At 44.3% G+C, this 14,348-nt stretch overlaps 1 protein-coding gene across 6 annotated transcripts in view; it reads left to right on the top strand.

The window, feature by feature from the left end:
• Positions 1-14,348, top strand: part of ARHGAP23 (Rho GTPase activating protein 23) — a 138,644-nt gene that overhangs the window by 95,945 nt on the left and 28,351 nt on the right. For all 6 annotated transcript variants that reach the window (XM_044002236.1, XM_044002238.1, XM_044002235.1 and 3 more), the window contains one exon: positions 14,031-14,109. In XM_044002236.1, coding sequence (XP_043858171.1) covers positions 14,031-14,109 — 79 coding nt within the window. The remainder of the gene's footprint in view (positions 1-14,030; positions 14,110-14,348) is intronic.

Genomic DNA, 14,348 nt, shown 5'->3' with positions numbered 1-14,348 from the left:
TCTGGATGTGGAGAGCATTTTCCATCATGAGTCTTTTGGAATTGTCTTAGATCATTGTATTGCCGAGAAGAGCTAAGTCAACCATAGTTGATCATAAAACAGTGTTACTATTACTGTGTACAATGTTCTGCTTCTATTCATTTCACTCAGCATCACTTCATGTAAATCTTTCCAAGTTTTTCTGAAATCTGCCTGCTCATCATTTCATATTGTACAACAATATTCCATCACAATCATATACCACAACTTGTTTCACCATTCCCCAATTGATGGGCATTCCCTCCATTTCCAATTCTTTGCCACCATGAAAAGAGCTGAAACAGCCATTATTCTCAAGAAACTTACATTTGAGAAGAGAAGATAAATACTTATATAAGTATATACAGGACATATGCAAAGTATTTTGGAAGGGGCCCTAGCAGTTGGAGGGAATCAGGAAACACTTCATGCACTGATTTTTTTTTTTAAAGTAAGGCAATTGGGGTTAAGTGACTTGCCAAGGGTCACACAGCTAGTAAGTGTCAAGTGTCTGAGGTCGGATTTGAACTCAGGTACTCCTGACTCCAGGGCCGGTGCTCTATCCACGGCACCACCTAGCTGTCCCATGCACTGATTCTTGAAGGAAGAGAGATATTTTAATATATTTTTTTTTGCAAGGCAATGAGGGTTAAGTGACTTGCCCAGGGTCACACAACTAGTAAGTGTCAAGTATCTGAGGCTGGATTTGAACTCAGGTCCTCCAGAATCCAAGGCCAGTGCTTTATCCACTGTGCCACCTAGCTTCCCCAAGAGAAATATTTTATAAGGTAGAGGTAAGGAGGCAGGGTATTGCAGGAATGGGGGATACCAAATGCAAAAGGAAAGAGGCAAGAGATGAAGTCCTGTGTGTGAAGAACAGAGAGAAGAGCGGCTTGGCTGGCTCACAGAGTCTGGGAGAGGAAGTAATGTATAATTAGGCTGAAAAGATGTATTGGGGTCAGGTAGTAGAGTGTTTTAAAAGCTAAACAGAGGAGTGTGTGTTTCATCTTAGAGGCAATAAAGGAACCACTGGAATTTATTAAGTAGGGGAGAGACGTGGTCAGATCTGCCCTTCAGGAAAACTACTTTGGCACCTGAGATGGAGGATGGTTTGGAGTTGGGGGAGACCATTTAAGAGGTCACTGTAATAGTCTGGGAAAGAGGCGATGAGGGTGAATACAAAGAAGGTACAAGAGATGACATAGAAAGGCAAGATTTGGCAACTGATTGGAGGATATGTGGAGTGAAGGAGAGTGAAGGATCAGGAGTCATGTGAGGTCATGAACTCGGGACGCTAGAAGGTGCCGTCTTTACAGTAATATGGAAGAGGAAAGATGAGTTCTGTCTCAGAAATGTTGACTTTGAGATGCAAATGGGACATCTGAATGGAAATATCTAATAGGCGGCTAATGACTCCAATAGGAAGCTGGTGACCTGTGACCTGTGACTGTAGCTCAGGGGAAAGACTGGAGCTGAGCATATAGATTTGTGAGTCATTTATGCAACTCATGGGAGCTGATGCACATACTGTTAGGGGGTATGCTATGGATGATGAGTCAGCAAAAGAGGTGGAGATGGGATGGGTACACATGTAGGGGGAGATCCAGGAGAAAAGCCAGAGAGATGGGGCAGCTAGGTGACACGGTGGATAAAGCACTGGTCCTGGATTCAGGAGGACCTGAGTTCAAATCCAGCCTCTGACCCTTGACACTTACTAGCTGTGTGATCTTGGGCAAGTCACTTAACCCTCATTGTCCCACAAAAAAAAAAAAAAGAAAGAAAGAAAGAAAAGCCAGAGAGAACAGACTATCCAAAAAGGAGAGCATGGTTAACAGTGTCATATGCTGTAGAGGAGTCAAGAAACATGAGGCCTGATGTGTCTTTCATCTGCTCAGTAAACTCCAGGGGCTCCCCATTGTCTCTAGTATCAAATATAAACTCCAGGGGAAGAGGAGATCAGCTAAGTGGCAGAGGGGATAGAGTACCAGCCCTGGAGTCAGAAGGACTTGAGTTCAAATATGGCCTTGACACTTACTAAGAGCATGACCCTGGGCAGGTTACTTAACCCCAATTGCCACCCCGCTCTGTCTGTCTGTCCAAATATGTATATGTGTATGTGTATAGTCGTCTGTTTGATTTTGTCACAACCCTTACTACCTTTTCAGTCTTCTTACACATTATTCCTCTACTCACACTCTTTGTTGAAGACATAACGGTCTACTTGCTGATCTGCAAACATAATACTTCATCTCCCATCTCCAGGCCTTTTGCACTTGCTGTTCCCCCATGCTTAGAATGTACTACCTCCTCACCTCTGCCTCTTAGAATCTTTGGTTTCCTTTAAGACTCAATGCAAGCACCACCTTGTACATGAATTCTTTCCTGACCCCCCGTAGCTGCAAATGCCTCCCTCCCCAAACTATCTTGTATTCATTTTATGCATATAAAATACATGTCTCCCCATTAGGATGTAAACTACTTGAGATCAGGGATTTTTTTTCTTATCTCCCTGGTGCTTAGTGTATTATCTGATACTCAGTAAGTAATTAATAACTGCTTACTGGTAGACTGATTATTGTGTGAAAGATGTGTTAGATCTATTGGGTAGAGCTGGTTGTTTTATCTTGTATTCATCTATTTGATATTTATTGAATTCTCCCTTACACGATTGAATAACAAGACAAAAAGATACAAAAACAAACAAGACTTAGTCCCTGCCTTCAGGGAGCTTGTGGTCTAGTTGGTCAGGTGAAGCATTAGGTCGGAGATATAGAACGAAAGCAGAGAAAACGGAAGTGACTTTCCCAAGGTCACCCAGGTGCTATGGAACAGAGCCAAGATTTGATCCCTCCTTCTGATTCCAGATATGGTGCTCTTTCCACCTGACTCTACCGTCTCACACATGCAGACAGCTTTTAGTTCCAGGTCAGATGAGATCAAGTTCTTTAAGAAAGTTACAAACAGAGCTGTAGTGACACAGAGGAAGGAACAAGAAGGAGGATGAACAGGGAGGATTTCCTGGAGGAGGTGACCTTTGGGTCTGAGTAGGTTGAGACTGGAAGAGAGAAGGGTTTGATTGTCCAGATAGAAGGGTACAATTGTCCTAGGTAGAGATGGGGGAAGAGAGGAGGTCAAAGATAGGGAGGCTCTCAAGATGAGAAGAGCAGCAAGAGTGTAGAGGGAGGAAAGCATGAGGAGGTTGGATCTTGTTTGTTTTTATTATTTATTTTTGGTGGGGGCAATGAGGGTTAAGTGACTTGCCCAGGGTCACACACAGTTAGTAAGTGTCAAGTGTCTGAGGTCGGATTTGAACTCAGGTCCTTCTGAATCCAGGACTGGAGCTTTATCCACTGTGCCACCTAGCTGCCCCGGGGGTTGGATCTTGGATGTTGGGTTTTGGGGGAAAAGCAAGTATTCCAATTAGACTGGAATGTGGGGTGTGTGTGGAATGGTCAGTGATAAAACTGGATAGGGATGTTGGGGCCAGATTTGGAGAGGGCCTTAAAGGGCAAGCGAAAGAGTTTGGATTTTGTTAGGGAGGTAAAGGGAAGCTGTTGGAGCTTCTGATGATAACAGCTAGCATTACTATCCGGTGCTGCTTCTCAACTCTGCTGAATAATCCCTTTATGACCTTGGTCCAAGCTGTAAGATGTAAGATGTAAGGAGTGGATGGGTGATATGTGTGATCAGAGCTGTGCTTTAAAAAAAACCCAAAAACCTCTGCTACCCCTGGGACTATAGGATGGATTGGGAGCGGCTAGAGAAGCTGTGAAGGCGGGAGAGCTGTTAGGAGGCTCTTGCATTTGGGTCAGACTCAAGACCATTAAACCACACATCAGGATCCCTGCAGCCCATATTGATTCTGAAAACCACATAAAGCATTAGCTATATTTAATTTTCTTTTTGCTAATTTTGTTAAATATTTCCCAATTATATTTAAATCTGCTTCCTGAGCATTTGATGCATCTGATTTATACAATCAGGACTTGAATTAGAGGCTGGCATTGGCAGTGGAGACTGGAGGAAGGACAGGACTTGGTGACAGGTTGGACACAAGGTGTCAGAGCTCTAAGGTTTCGTGGCTCAACTGGAATAAGCTATAGTGCCAATACGAGAAATCATGTTGTTTGGTTGTTTTCAGTCATGTCTGACTCTTCAAGACTCCATATGGAGTTTTTTTGGCAAAGATAACCAGAGCGGTTTGCCATGTCCTTTTCCAGCTCAATTTACAGATGAGGAAAACTGAGGTCAGCAGGGTTGTGACTTGCCCAGGGTCACATAGCTAGTTAGTGTCTAGGGCCAGATTTGAACTCAGGAAGATAAATCTTCCTGACTTCAGGCCCATCCACTCTACCACCTAGATGCCCCCCCCCAAAAATATGGAATGCTTCATGTATTTGCATGTCATACTTTTTGCAAGTATTATCTCATTTGAGACTCACAACTACCTTGTGAGGTAGATGCTATTACTCCATTTTACAGATGAGGCAAATGAGAAGTGAAGTGACTTGCTCAGTCACATAGTTCTTAACAGGTACCTGGCAGATAGTTGATATTTAATAAATGCTTGTTGACTTGACCCAGCTAGGAAATATCTGAAGTAGGATTTAGAACTCAGGTCTTCTTGACTCAGGTCCAGCCCTCTCTATGTACAAGGTCAAGCTGCCTCCCATAAAGAAGTCAGAAGGAGAAGTGGGTTTGGTGATTGGGGTGGAGATGACAAGGTCAGTTTTGTCCATGTTGTTGTTTGGGGAGCTAGTGGGACCTTCAGATGGAAATGGCCAGGAAGCAGTGGGAGGCCAGAGGTCTAGGGAAGAAGAGAGGTTGGGGCTGGACATACAGATTTGCAATCTTCCTTAGGAATCATTGAAGCCATGGATCGCAAGAGAAAGTGTAGCTAGAAGAGAAGCAGAGGTTGGGAGGACAGACTTAAAGAAGATCCAAGGGGGCAGCTATGTGGTACAGTGGATGGAGCACCTGCCCTGGATTCAGGAGGACCTGAGTTCAAATCCAGCTTCAGACACTTGCCATTTACTAGCTGTGTGGCCCTGGGCAAGTCACTTAACCCTCATTGCCTCACAAAAAAAGAAGATCCAAGTTTGGAGGGGAAGAAGGAGGATGAGAGAAAAGTGAAATCAAAAGGGGAAAGAAGGATGGGCCAAGAATGACACTCTTTGAACTGGAAGGGAACCAACCCCAGGGACCGTATAGTTTAACCTGTATCTAAACAAGAATCCACACTATAATATAGATAGTTAGGTGGTGCCATGAGTGGAGAGCTTGGGTCAGGGGTCAGGAAGCCCTGAGTTTAAATCCTGCATCATACACTTACCAGATGAGTAATCATGGGGAATCACTTACTCTCTCTAACATCTGTAAAATGAGGATAATAATAGCACCTCCCTCACTGGGTTGTTGTAAAGATCAAATGAGATAACATATGTAAAAGGCTTTTGCAAACCTTAAAGTGCTTTATAATGCTTGTTTTCTTTTTTCTTTTCTTTTTGCGGGGCATTGAGGGTTAAGTGACTTGCCCAGGGTCACACAGCTAGGAGAAGTGTCAAGTGTCTGAGGCTGGATTTGAACTCAGGTCTTTCTGAATCCAGGGCCATTGCTTTATTCACTTCGCCACCTAGCTGCCCCCAGTGCTTGTTGTTATTATAGTGATCATAGTCCTCTATTGAAGGGAGACATGTTCCCTCCCAGGCAGGTTTATTCTTATGTCAAGATTAAATCAGCAGTGTGTGGTGGAGCTACATTAGACACTGGGGACCACTGACTGAGAGCTGGGAGGGGAGTCTATCTAAGGGTCCTCATTTTACAGATTAGGAAACTGAGGCCTAGGCAAATTATGACTTGACCAAGGTCACATTGGAGGGTAAGCACCAGAAATCTGATTTGAACCCAGGTCTTCTGGATGATAACAGTGTTGCATTACTATCCAGTGCTGCTTCTCAACTCTGCTGAATAGTCCCTTTATGACCTTGGTCCAAGCATTTTGCTATCTCTGGGCCTTGGTTTCCTCACCTATAAAATAAGAGGGTTGGACTGGATTGAACCTAAGACTTTTTTCAGGCCAATTCTGCCAAGTGACTTACCCAGGGTCACACAGCTAGTAAGTGTCAAGTGTCTGAAGTTGGATTTGAACTCAGGTCCTCCTGAGTTCAGGGCTGGTGCTTTTATCCACCGCGCCACCCAGCTGCCCTTTCCCATGTTGACTTTTTTTTTTTTTTTTTAGTAAGGCAATTGGGGTTAAATGACTTGCCCAGGGTCACACAGCTAGTAAGTGTTAAGTGTCTGAGGCCGGATTTGAATTCAGGTACTCCTGAATCCAGGGCCGGTGCTTTATCCACTGCGCCACCTAGCTGCCCCTTGACTTTTTAAAGAATGCAAATAAAATGCTGCAGAGGTCTTTCCTTTTTCTGGTAGGAGAGCTAGGAAAAGACGGTGTTGTAGAAGCCAAGGGAAGAGAGGGCATTAAGAAGGAGGAGTGGTCATCAGGTATTGCAGAGAAGCCATGGAGGGAAGAGGAATGGAAGTCTTTCACCATATCACAGTTTCTGTGAATTGGGGTCAGCAGGAATGTGTACGTGAGGGGCATGGGGAATGAAACCAGATTGCAAGGGTTTAGGGAGTGGCGGATGGTGAGGAAGTAGGGTATAAGACTAGGATTTTGAGCAGTTTGTTGTTAAATTGCATCTTGAGTTATAGCTGTTGGGGTGAGGATGCTGTGGTTGGTCCTCAGTGGTGTGCGGGGCAACAGTGCCCTCTGGTGGTATGAGTGTATAATTACTTAGCAGGCTTTCGGATCCTAGTGGAAGTCCCATCATGGATATTCATGTATTCAACTCAAAGGATCAGCAATCAACCAGTAAGTATTAAGGCCCTACTATGTGCTGGCCATTGTGCTAGTTGCTGGAGATACAAAAATCACTCTCCCCCCCCCCTCCCATAACCTCTTCCTTATATTCAATCACTATATGTCTACTGGTTTCTTTTCTCTGTTGCCTACAGCCCTGCCCCTCCCCACATCCTTAACAAATCCTCTCTGACCCCTTCTATCCTATATCATTCTATATCTCTCTTCCCTTTCTCAGCCAAACTTCTAGAAAAAAGCTCTCTGTACTTGTTACTGCTACTTTTTTTCGTTTGCTTCTTGTCCCCCTCCCCCCCGCCCCATTAGTTTATGAACTCTTTGAGCGAAAGGACTGTTTTGCCTCATTTTGTATTCCCAGTGCTTAGCACAGTGCCTGGCACATAGTAGGTGCTTAATAAACGTTTAATGATGGACTCTTCTCTCACTCTTTTTTTCAACCTTTTGCAATCTGGCTTCTTTCTTACTCTACTCCTGGAACTCCTGAGAAAGGAGAACAAAGTTATCAGCGGTATCTTAATTGCTAAATCTAATGGCCTTTAAAAAGCCATCATGGGGGCAGCTAGGTGGGCAGTGGATAGAGCACTGGCCCTGGATTCAGGAGGACCTGAGTTCAAATCCGGTCTCAGACACTTGACACTTACTAGCTGTATGACCCCGGGCTAGTCACTTAACCCCATTGCCCCACAAAAAAAAAAAAAAAAAGCCATCCTCCTCCTTTGCTGCAGCATTTGACACTGTTGACTCCATTTGAGCTCTCTCAGTTCTCCTCCTACCTGTGTGACCACCACTTCACATTCTCCTTTGCTGGATCAGTATCCAAACTGTAATGATTGGAATGACGCCACCTGCTGGAGACCTACTGTAGAAGAGTTCCACCCATGAAGCGAAGGTCTTTGAGGGCAAGACCAGGAGTCTTTTCTTTGGAAAAGGAAGTGACGCGGGCTGGTGGGAAGAGGAAGGAAGAGACTGGCGCTCGCTCTGGGGCTCTTTCCTCTGGACTCTGGTGGAGAAGGGAGCTAGAAATGTGCTCTCCCTTTAATAGATAGGAATCTAGGCCTTTCTCTCTCTCTTTACCAAATTCTTATTCTCCTTAATAAATGCTTAAAAGTCTAACTCTTGCTAAAGCTTATAATTTATTGGTGACCACTCCTTAGATATTTTAGACAGACTAGCTAGAATTTTAGCCCTTAACAATACCCTGCCCAGTAACTATGCGTGTACCCCAAAGCTCCGTCCTAGACCCTCTTCTCTTCTGTCTCTCTTTTCTGTCTCTCCCCATTTTCTCTGTCTCTCTCTATATCTCTCAATTTCTCTCTGTCTCTCTCCCTCCATCTCTATGTCTCACTTTCTCTTCTTCTCTCTCTCCATCTCTTTGTCTCTGGTTCTCCCTCCCCCCATCTCTCTCTGTCTCTCCATAGCTCTCCCTCCATCTCTTTCTGTGTCTCTCTCCTCTCTTCATATCTCTCATCTTCTCTCTGCTCTCTCTCTCTCTCCCCCCCTCCCTCTCTCCCTCCCTCCCTCCTTATACTGATGACTGTCAGATCTATATATCTGTCCCCTGAGCTCCAATTGCACATCACATACTAGTTATTGAACATTTTTAACTGGATGCCCCATATGCATCTCAAACACAATATGTCCAAAACAAAACTCATTATCATTTCCCCCAAAACCTTTTGTCTTCTAGATTTCTTTATCTCTGAAGAGGGTACCACCAATCTTTCAGTTACCCAGATCTGTAATCTTGGTATCATCTTGGGCTCTTCATTTTCACTTGATTCACACATCCAATTGCTGATGAATCATGTTGCTTCTACTTCTTCCACATGTCTCATGGACATCCTGTTCTCTCTGCTCCCACGGCCACCGCCCTAGTTCAGGCTCCCATTATCTCTCTCTCTCTCTCTCTCTCTTTCTTTTTTTTGGCAGTTGGGGTTAAGTGACTTGCCCAGGGTCACACAGCTAGTAAGTGTCAAGTGTTTGAGGTTGGATTTGAACTCAGGACCTCCTGAATCCAAGGCCGGTGCTTTAACCACTGCTCCACCTAGCTGCCCCCCATCATCTCTCTCCTGGACTATTGCAATAACCTCCTAATTGATTGACCAGCCTCTAGTCTCCCTACCTCTCCAAACCATTTTCTCTAAAGCTGCCAGTGACTTTCCTTAAGTGCACATCTGACCTTGTCATTTGTTCATCTCAATAAACTCTAGTGGTTCCCTATTTCCTGTATGTGTAAATACATACTACTCTGTTCGGCATTTTAAGCCCTTCACAAGCTGTCCCTATGTTACCTTCCCAGACTTATAACACATTACCTCCCTCCCCATACATTACAGTCAAGTCAGAATGGCCTCCTTATAGGTCCTCACACATAGCACTTCATCTCTATTCTCTGCGTCTCTCATCTCCTTGCCTTTACACTGATTGTCGACCAAGCCTGGAATGCGTTCTCATTTCACCTCCAACTCTTGGGATCTCTAACTTCCTAGCTCGTGTGACCTTCCACATGGAGCCGCTTCTGATCTTCCCAGATACTGGTGCCTTCCCTCCTAATTATCTTGTATCTATTATGAATATGCTTATATCTATATCTATATACATATACATTTACATATTTTTGTGTGTCAGTGTCTGTGTCCATGTGTGTATACATGTTTTCTCTCCCTTCTAGATGGTAAGAACGGAACTATTTAATTTTTTCTTTGTATTTCCAGAGCTTAGCACAGCACTTGGTGTTTAGTAATGGATTAATGAGTGATTGAAATAGCCCCTGCCCTCCAGGAGCATACATTCTAGTATTTATTTATTTAGAATTTTTCCCACCTTACCCGTAAAAACAAATTGTAACATCGATTTTTAAAACTTTGTGTACCAAATTCTCATCCTTCTTACCTATCTCCCCCCCCCCCTCCAAGAACTCAAGCAATTCAGTATTTGATTAAATGGTTTCTAAGACTGTCTAATAAATCTATGATATTATGGTCCTTCATTTTTTTTTTTTTTTTGCGGGACAGTGAGGGTTAAGTGATTTGCCCAGGGTCACACAGCTAGTGTCAAGAGTCAGAGGCCAGATTTAAACTCAGGTCCTCCTGAATCCAGGGCCAGTGCTTTATCCACTGTGCCACCTAGCTGTCCCTAGGAGCATACATTCTATAGGCGGGTAACAACTTAGTATTGTTGCTGCTGCTGGGGTTGTTGTTTGTCCTTCACTCTCAGAGGACAGGTGATGTCTTGACTTGTGGATGAATCAGACATGAGCAAGGCAGAGCTGTGCGAGGTTGTCAGCCTCACTAGTGTGGAAGCATCCTAATAGCTGGGAAAATTAGAAAAGTCTTCATGTAGTAAATGGTGCTTGAAGCTGAACTTTGAAGGGAACCAGAGATTCTGAGAAGGCAGAGGTGAGGAGCACATGCCTTCTAGGCAGGAATTGGAGACAGCTTGGGCAAAAGCATGGAATTAGGAAATGGAGTGCCTGGTGTAGGGAATGATGAGACCACTTTGGCTGGATTTAAGAGTGTGAAGTGGAGGAATGTATAAGAAAACCCAGACAGGTAGGATGGTATCAGGTTGTAAAGAATTTTTGTTTGTTTTGTTTTTTTGGTGAGGCAATTGGGGTTAAATGACTTGTCCAGGGTCACACAGCTAGTAAGTGTCAAGTGTCTGAGGCCAGATTTGAATTCAGGTACTCCTGACTCCAGGGCCGGTGCTCTATCCATTGTGCCACCTAGCTGCCCCATGTAAAGAATTTTAAATGCCAAACAGAAGTTTGCATTTGATCCTAAACATAACAGGGTTAATATTTATTGAGTAGCAGAGTGACATGGTCAGACCTGTGCTTCAGGACTGTTCCTTTGGCAGAGGAGTGGAGGGTGGGTCAAAAAAAGGCTAGACCTTGGGGGCAGCTAGGTGGCACAGTGGATAAAGCACCAAACCCTGGATTAATAGGAAGTCCTGAGTTCAAATTCAACCTCAGACACTTGATACTAGCTGTGTGACCTTGGGCATGTCACTTAACCCTCATTGCCCTGCCCCCTCCCCCCCCAAAAAGCCTAAACCTGAGTGTAGAGAGACCAATTAGGAGTTTATTGTATAGTCCATGGACTATTGTAAAGTTCATTTGGGCAGGTAGGTGGCACAGTGGATGGAGCGCCAGGCCTGGAGTCAGAAAGACTCATCTCCCTGAGTTCAAATCTGGCCTCAGACACTTAATAGCTGTGCGACCCTGGGCAAGTCACTTAACCCTGTTTGCTTCAGTTTCCTCATTTATAAAATGAGCTGGTAAAGGAAATGGCAACCCCCTCCAGTACCTGTGCCAAAAAAAACTCAAATGGCGTCACAGAAAGTTAGACACTACTGAAATGACCGAACAACATAAACAACTATGTGAAAGGTGATGAAGGGCCAAACTAGGATTGTGGCTCTTTGAATAGAGATGTACGGAGATAGAGGCTAAAGATGTGAAGGTAGGACTGGTAATTAATAATAACTAACATTTATAAAGTGCCCTAACAAAGTGCTTAACATATGCTGTCTGGTTTTAGCCTCCCAACAACTCTGGAAGGTAAGTGCTCCTGTTACCCCCACTTTACAGATGAGGAGATTGAGGCTGAGAGGTTAAGTGACTTGCTCAGAGTCACTCAGATTTAAGTATTTGGGGCAGGACTCCAACTCAGAACTTCTTGACTGCAAGTCTAATTTCTAGCTACTTAGAATTGCCCAGATTCTACCATTTGTTAACTACTGACTTCATGTGTTAGACCATGGAGAAGATGAAAAGTTTAGATAAGGCCAAGACCCTGATGTTAAGGAGAATATAGTTTAGTCAGGGGCTTCTAATACAGACATAGATCTAGAGTTGCCAAGGACTCTCCCCTCATCCTTTCAATGGGATAACTGAGGCCCAGAGAGAGACCCAAGGTCCCAGAGGTCTTAAGTGGGAGGATCAGCATTAGGGCCTTTGGCTTCCAGGTTTGTCAGCATTGCTTCATTATAACTCAAATTGAAATCTTTCTTTTTATTTTGTTTTGCTTTTTTTGTGGAGCAATGAGAGTTAAGTGACTTGCCCAGGGTCACATGGCTAGTGTCAAGTGTTTGAGGTCAGATTTGAACTCAGGTCCTCCTGAATCCAGGGCCAGTGCTTTATCCACTGTGCCACCTAGCTGCCCCCAAATTGAAATCTTTCTTGAAGGCACACAAAGCATTCCTGTAGTGGCAGCCCTTTGATGTAAATGGTACAAATATTACCAAGCAGGACAGTTTGTAGTAGAAGGCACTGGCCTTGGGATTGGAGGACCTGGGTTTGAATCCTACCTCTCTTATTTCCTATCCCTGTATGACTTGGGCACCCTCTCTGGACCTCGGTATCCTCTTCTGTAAAAAGATGTTTGTGGTAGGACAAGATGGCATTTAAGCTTCCTTCCAGCTCAAAAATCCATGGAACTTTGATCCCTCTTCTCTAGATGGAGGAGTGAAGGGACTTTCCCAGAGTCACATAGCTACAAAGTATCAGAGCCATTCAAACCCAGGTCTCTTGGCTCTAAGCCCAGGGTGCTTTATGTAACTGTAACATAAAGGAATGTGTGATAAGCTTGGTACAAAATGATGTTGAGGAATGTGGGGGAAGATCAGTAGGATTTAGGGAGGAGGCAGCATTGGAGCTGGGTTACAAATGATGGACAGGATTTCAACAGGTGGAGTGGAAGGGGAGAGGACATTCCAGGCATAGGGAATAGGTCACAGATGTGGGGAAGTGCAGGGAACAGTGAAAAGCCAGCCTATTTTTGTGTTCAGTCGTTTCAGTCGTGTCTGACTCTTCATGACCCCTTTGGGGGTGTTCTTTGCAAAGATACCAGAGTGGTTTGCCATTTCCTTCTGCAGCTCATTTTACAGATGAAGAAACTGAGGCAAACAGGGTAAAGTGACTTGTCCAGGGTCACACAGCTAGCATGTCTCTGGAGCTAGATTTGAACTTGGGCAGATGAGTTCTGACACTCTATCCACTGCACTTTGTAGCTGCCCACTACTCTACTCTAGCCTACTGTACACTTCAGTCAAACCTAACTTTCCCTATCCCAGCATGTCCTTCCACTTTCCCCACCTTTATGGCCAGCTCCCTGTGTCTAGCATCCTTTCCCTTTCCTTAGCCTTCTCTGACCTGTTCAATTCCTATCCATCTTTCGAAGCTGAAGTAAAAGCCAGTTCCTTATCCAGGAAGCCTTCTGTCATCTCTATGCCTTACTCGCTTCCTCTTCAATTGAGTTAATAATTCAGTTAAAAATGATTTTTGCTGCCCTCCCCCCAGGCCTTACCTAGTGCCTTTTTTGTACTTGTTGTGCATTTATCATGCATTAAAAACCAATTTTATTGGGGCAGCTAGGTGGCACAGTGGATAGAGCACCGGCCCTGGAGTCAGGAGTACCTGAGTTCAAATACGGCCTTGGACACTTAACACTTACTAGCTGTGTGACCCTGGGCAAGTCACTTAACCCCAATTGCCTCACTAAAAAAACAAAACAAAACAAAACAATTTTATTGATTTCTGTAATTCATACCTCACCTTCATTTCCCAATTTATTGTTCCTCCTCCCCTATGTAATGAGCCGCTTCTTAGAACAAAAAAAAAGTGAGGGGAAAAAGTACCTTAGCACAATTAACCAGCATGAGAGTCAGGGCCAACTTGATCCCATATGCTATATTCTATATCTATATTCTTCCACCTCTGCCAAGAAGGGAAGGGTACTGCTTTCTCATATATCTTTGAGGAATAACTCAGCCAGCAGCATTCCCCAGATTTCCTCTTAAAAATTATTTTTTTAGTTATTGTTCTTTCTTGAATTCTTGCTGCATTTATTTTCTCATCAAACTTATTTATGGATGTTCCGTGCCCCTACTTGACTATAAATTCTATGAGGTCAGAGCCTCCAGGGCCTGAGTGGTGCTATGCATGTGTTTGGAACTTACTAGCTATTGAGTTGAATTGCTTAAAAATGTTTATCCCCCCCCAAAATGTTTAGCCCAAAGATACTGTGGTTACAGCCCTGAGCTGTTCTCTCATTGGGCTAAAGTGGAGGGAGGGGGATTTAGGGGCTTTATTGGGCTTGTGAGGGACTTCCTGACTCTCTTCTTTTCTTCCTAGCGTTGGCAAGACCTCAATGTCATCAGCAGTCTCCTCAAGTCATTCTTCAGAAAACTGCCAGAGCCTCTGTTCACTGATGGTGAGTGGCTGTAGAGGGAATGGGGAAGGAATGTTCCTCTCTTAGCTACAAGCTTCTTTTGAGAGCAAGGCCTAACAGTGGGCCAACTTCCTGAGTCTCTGAGAGACTCCCTCCTCCTGTGCTGGGCAGGCAGTTGCTGGTCCCTCAGAGGAGTCCCATGAGGCCTTAGAGAACTGATTTCAAGATAACTCCCCCCCCCCCCTAATCTGCTGAAATTTGATTTCTCAGAGATAAATGGG

This window comes from Dromiciops gliroides, chromosome 4, assembly GCF_019393635.1.
Source record: "Dromiciops gliroides isolate mDroGli1 chromosome 4, mDroGli1.pri, whole genome shotgun sequence".
NCBI classification, from domain to species: Eukaryota; Metazoa; Chordata; class Mammalia; order Microbiotheria; family Microbiotheriidae; genus Dromiciops; species Dromiciops gliroides.
This window is presented reverse-complemented; position numbering and strand designations above follow the sequence as displayed.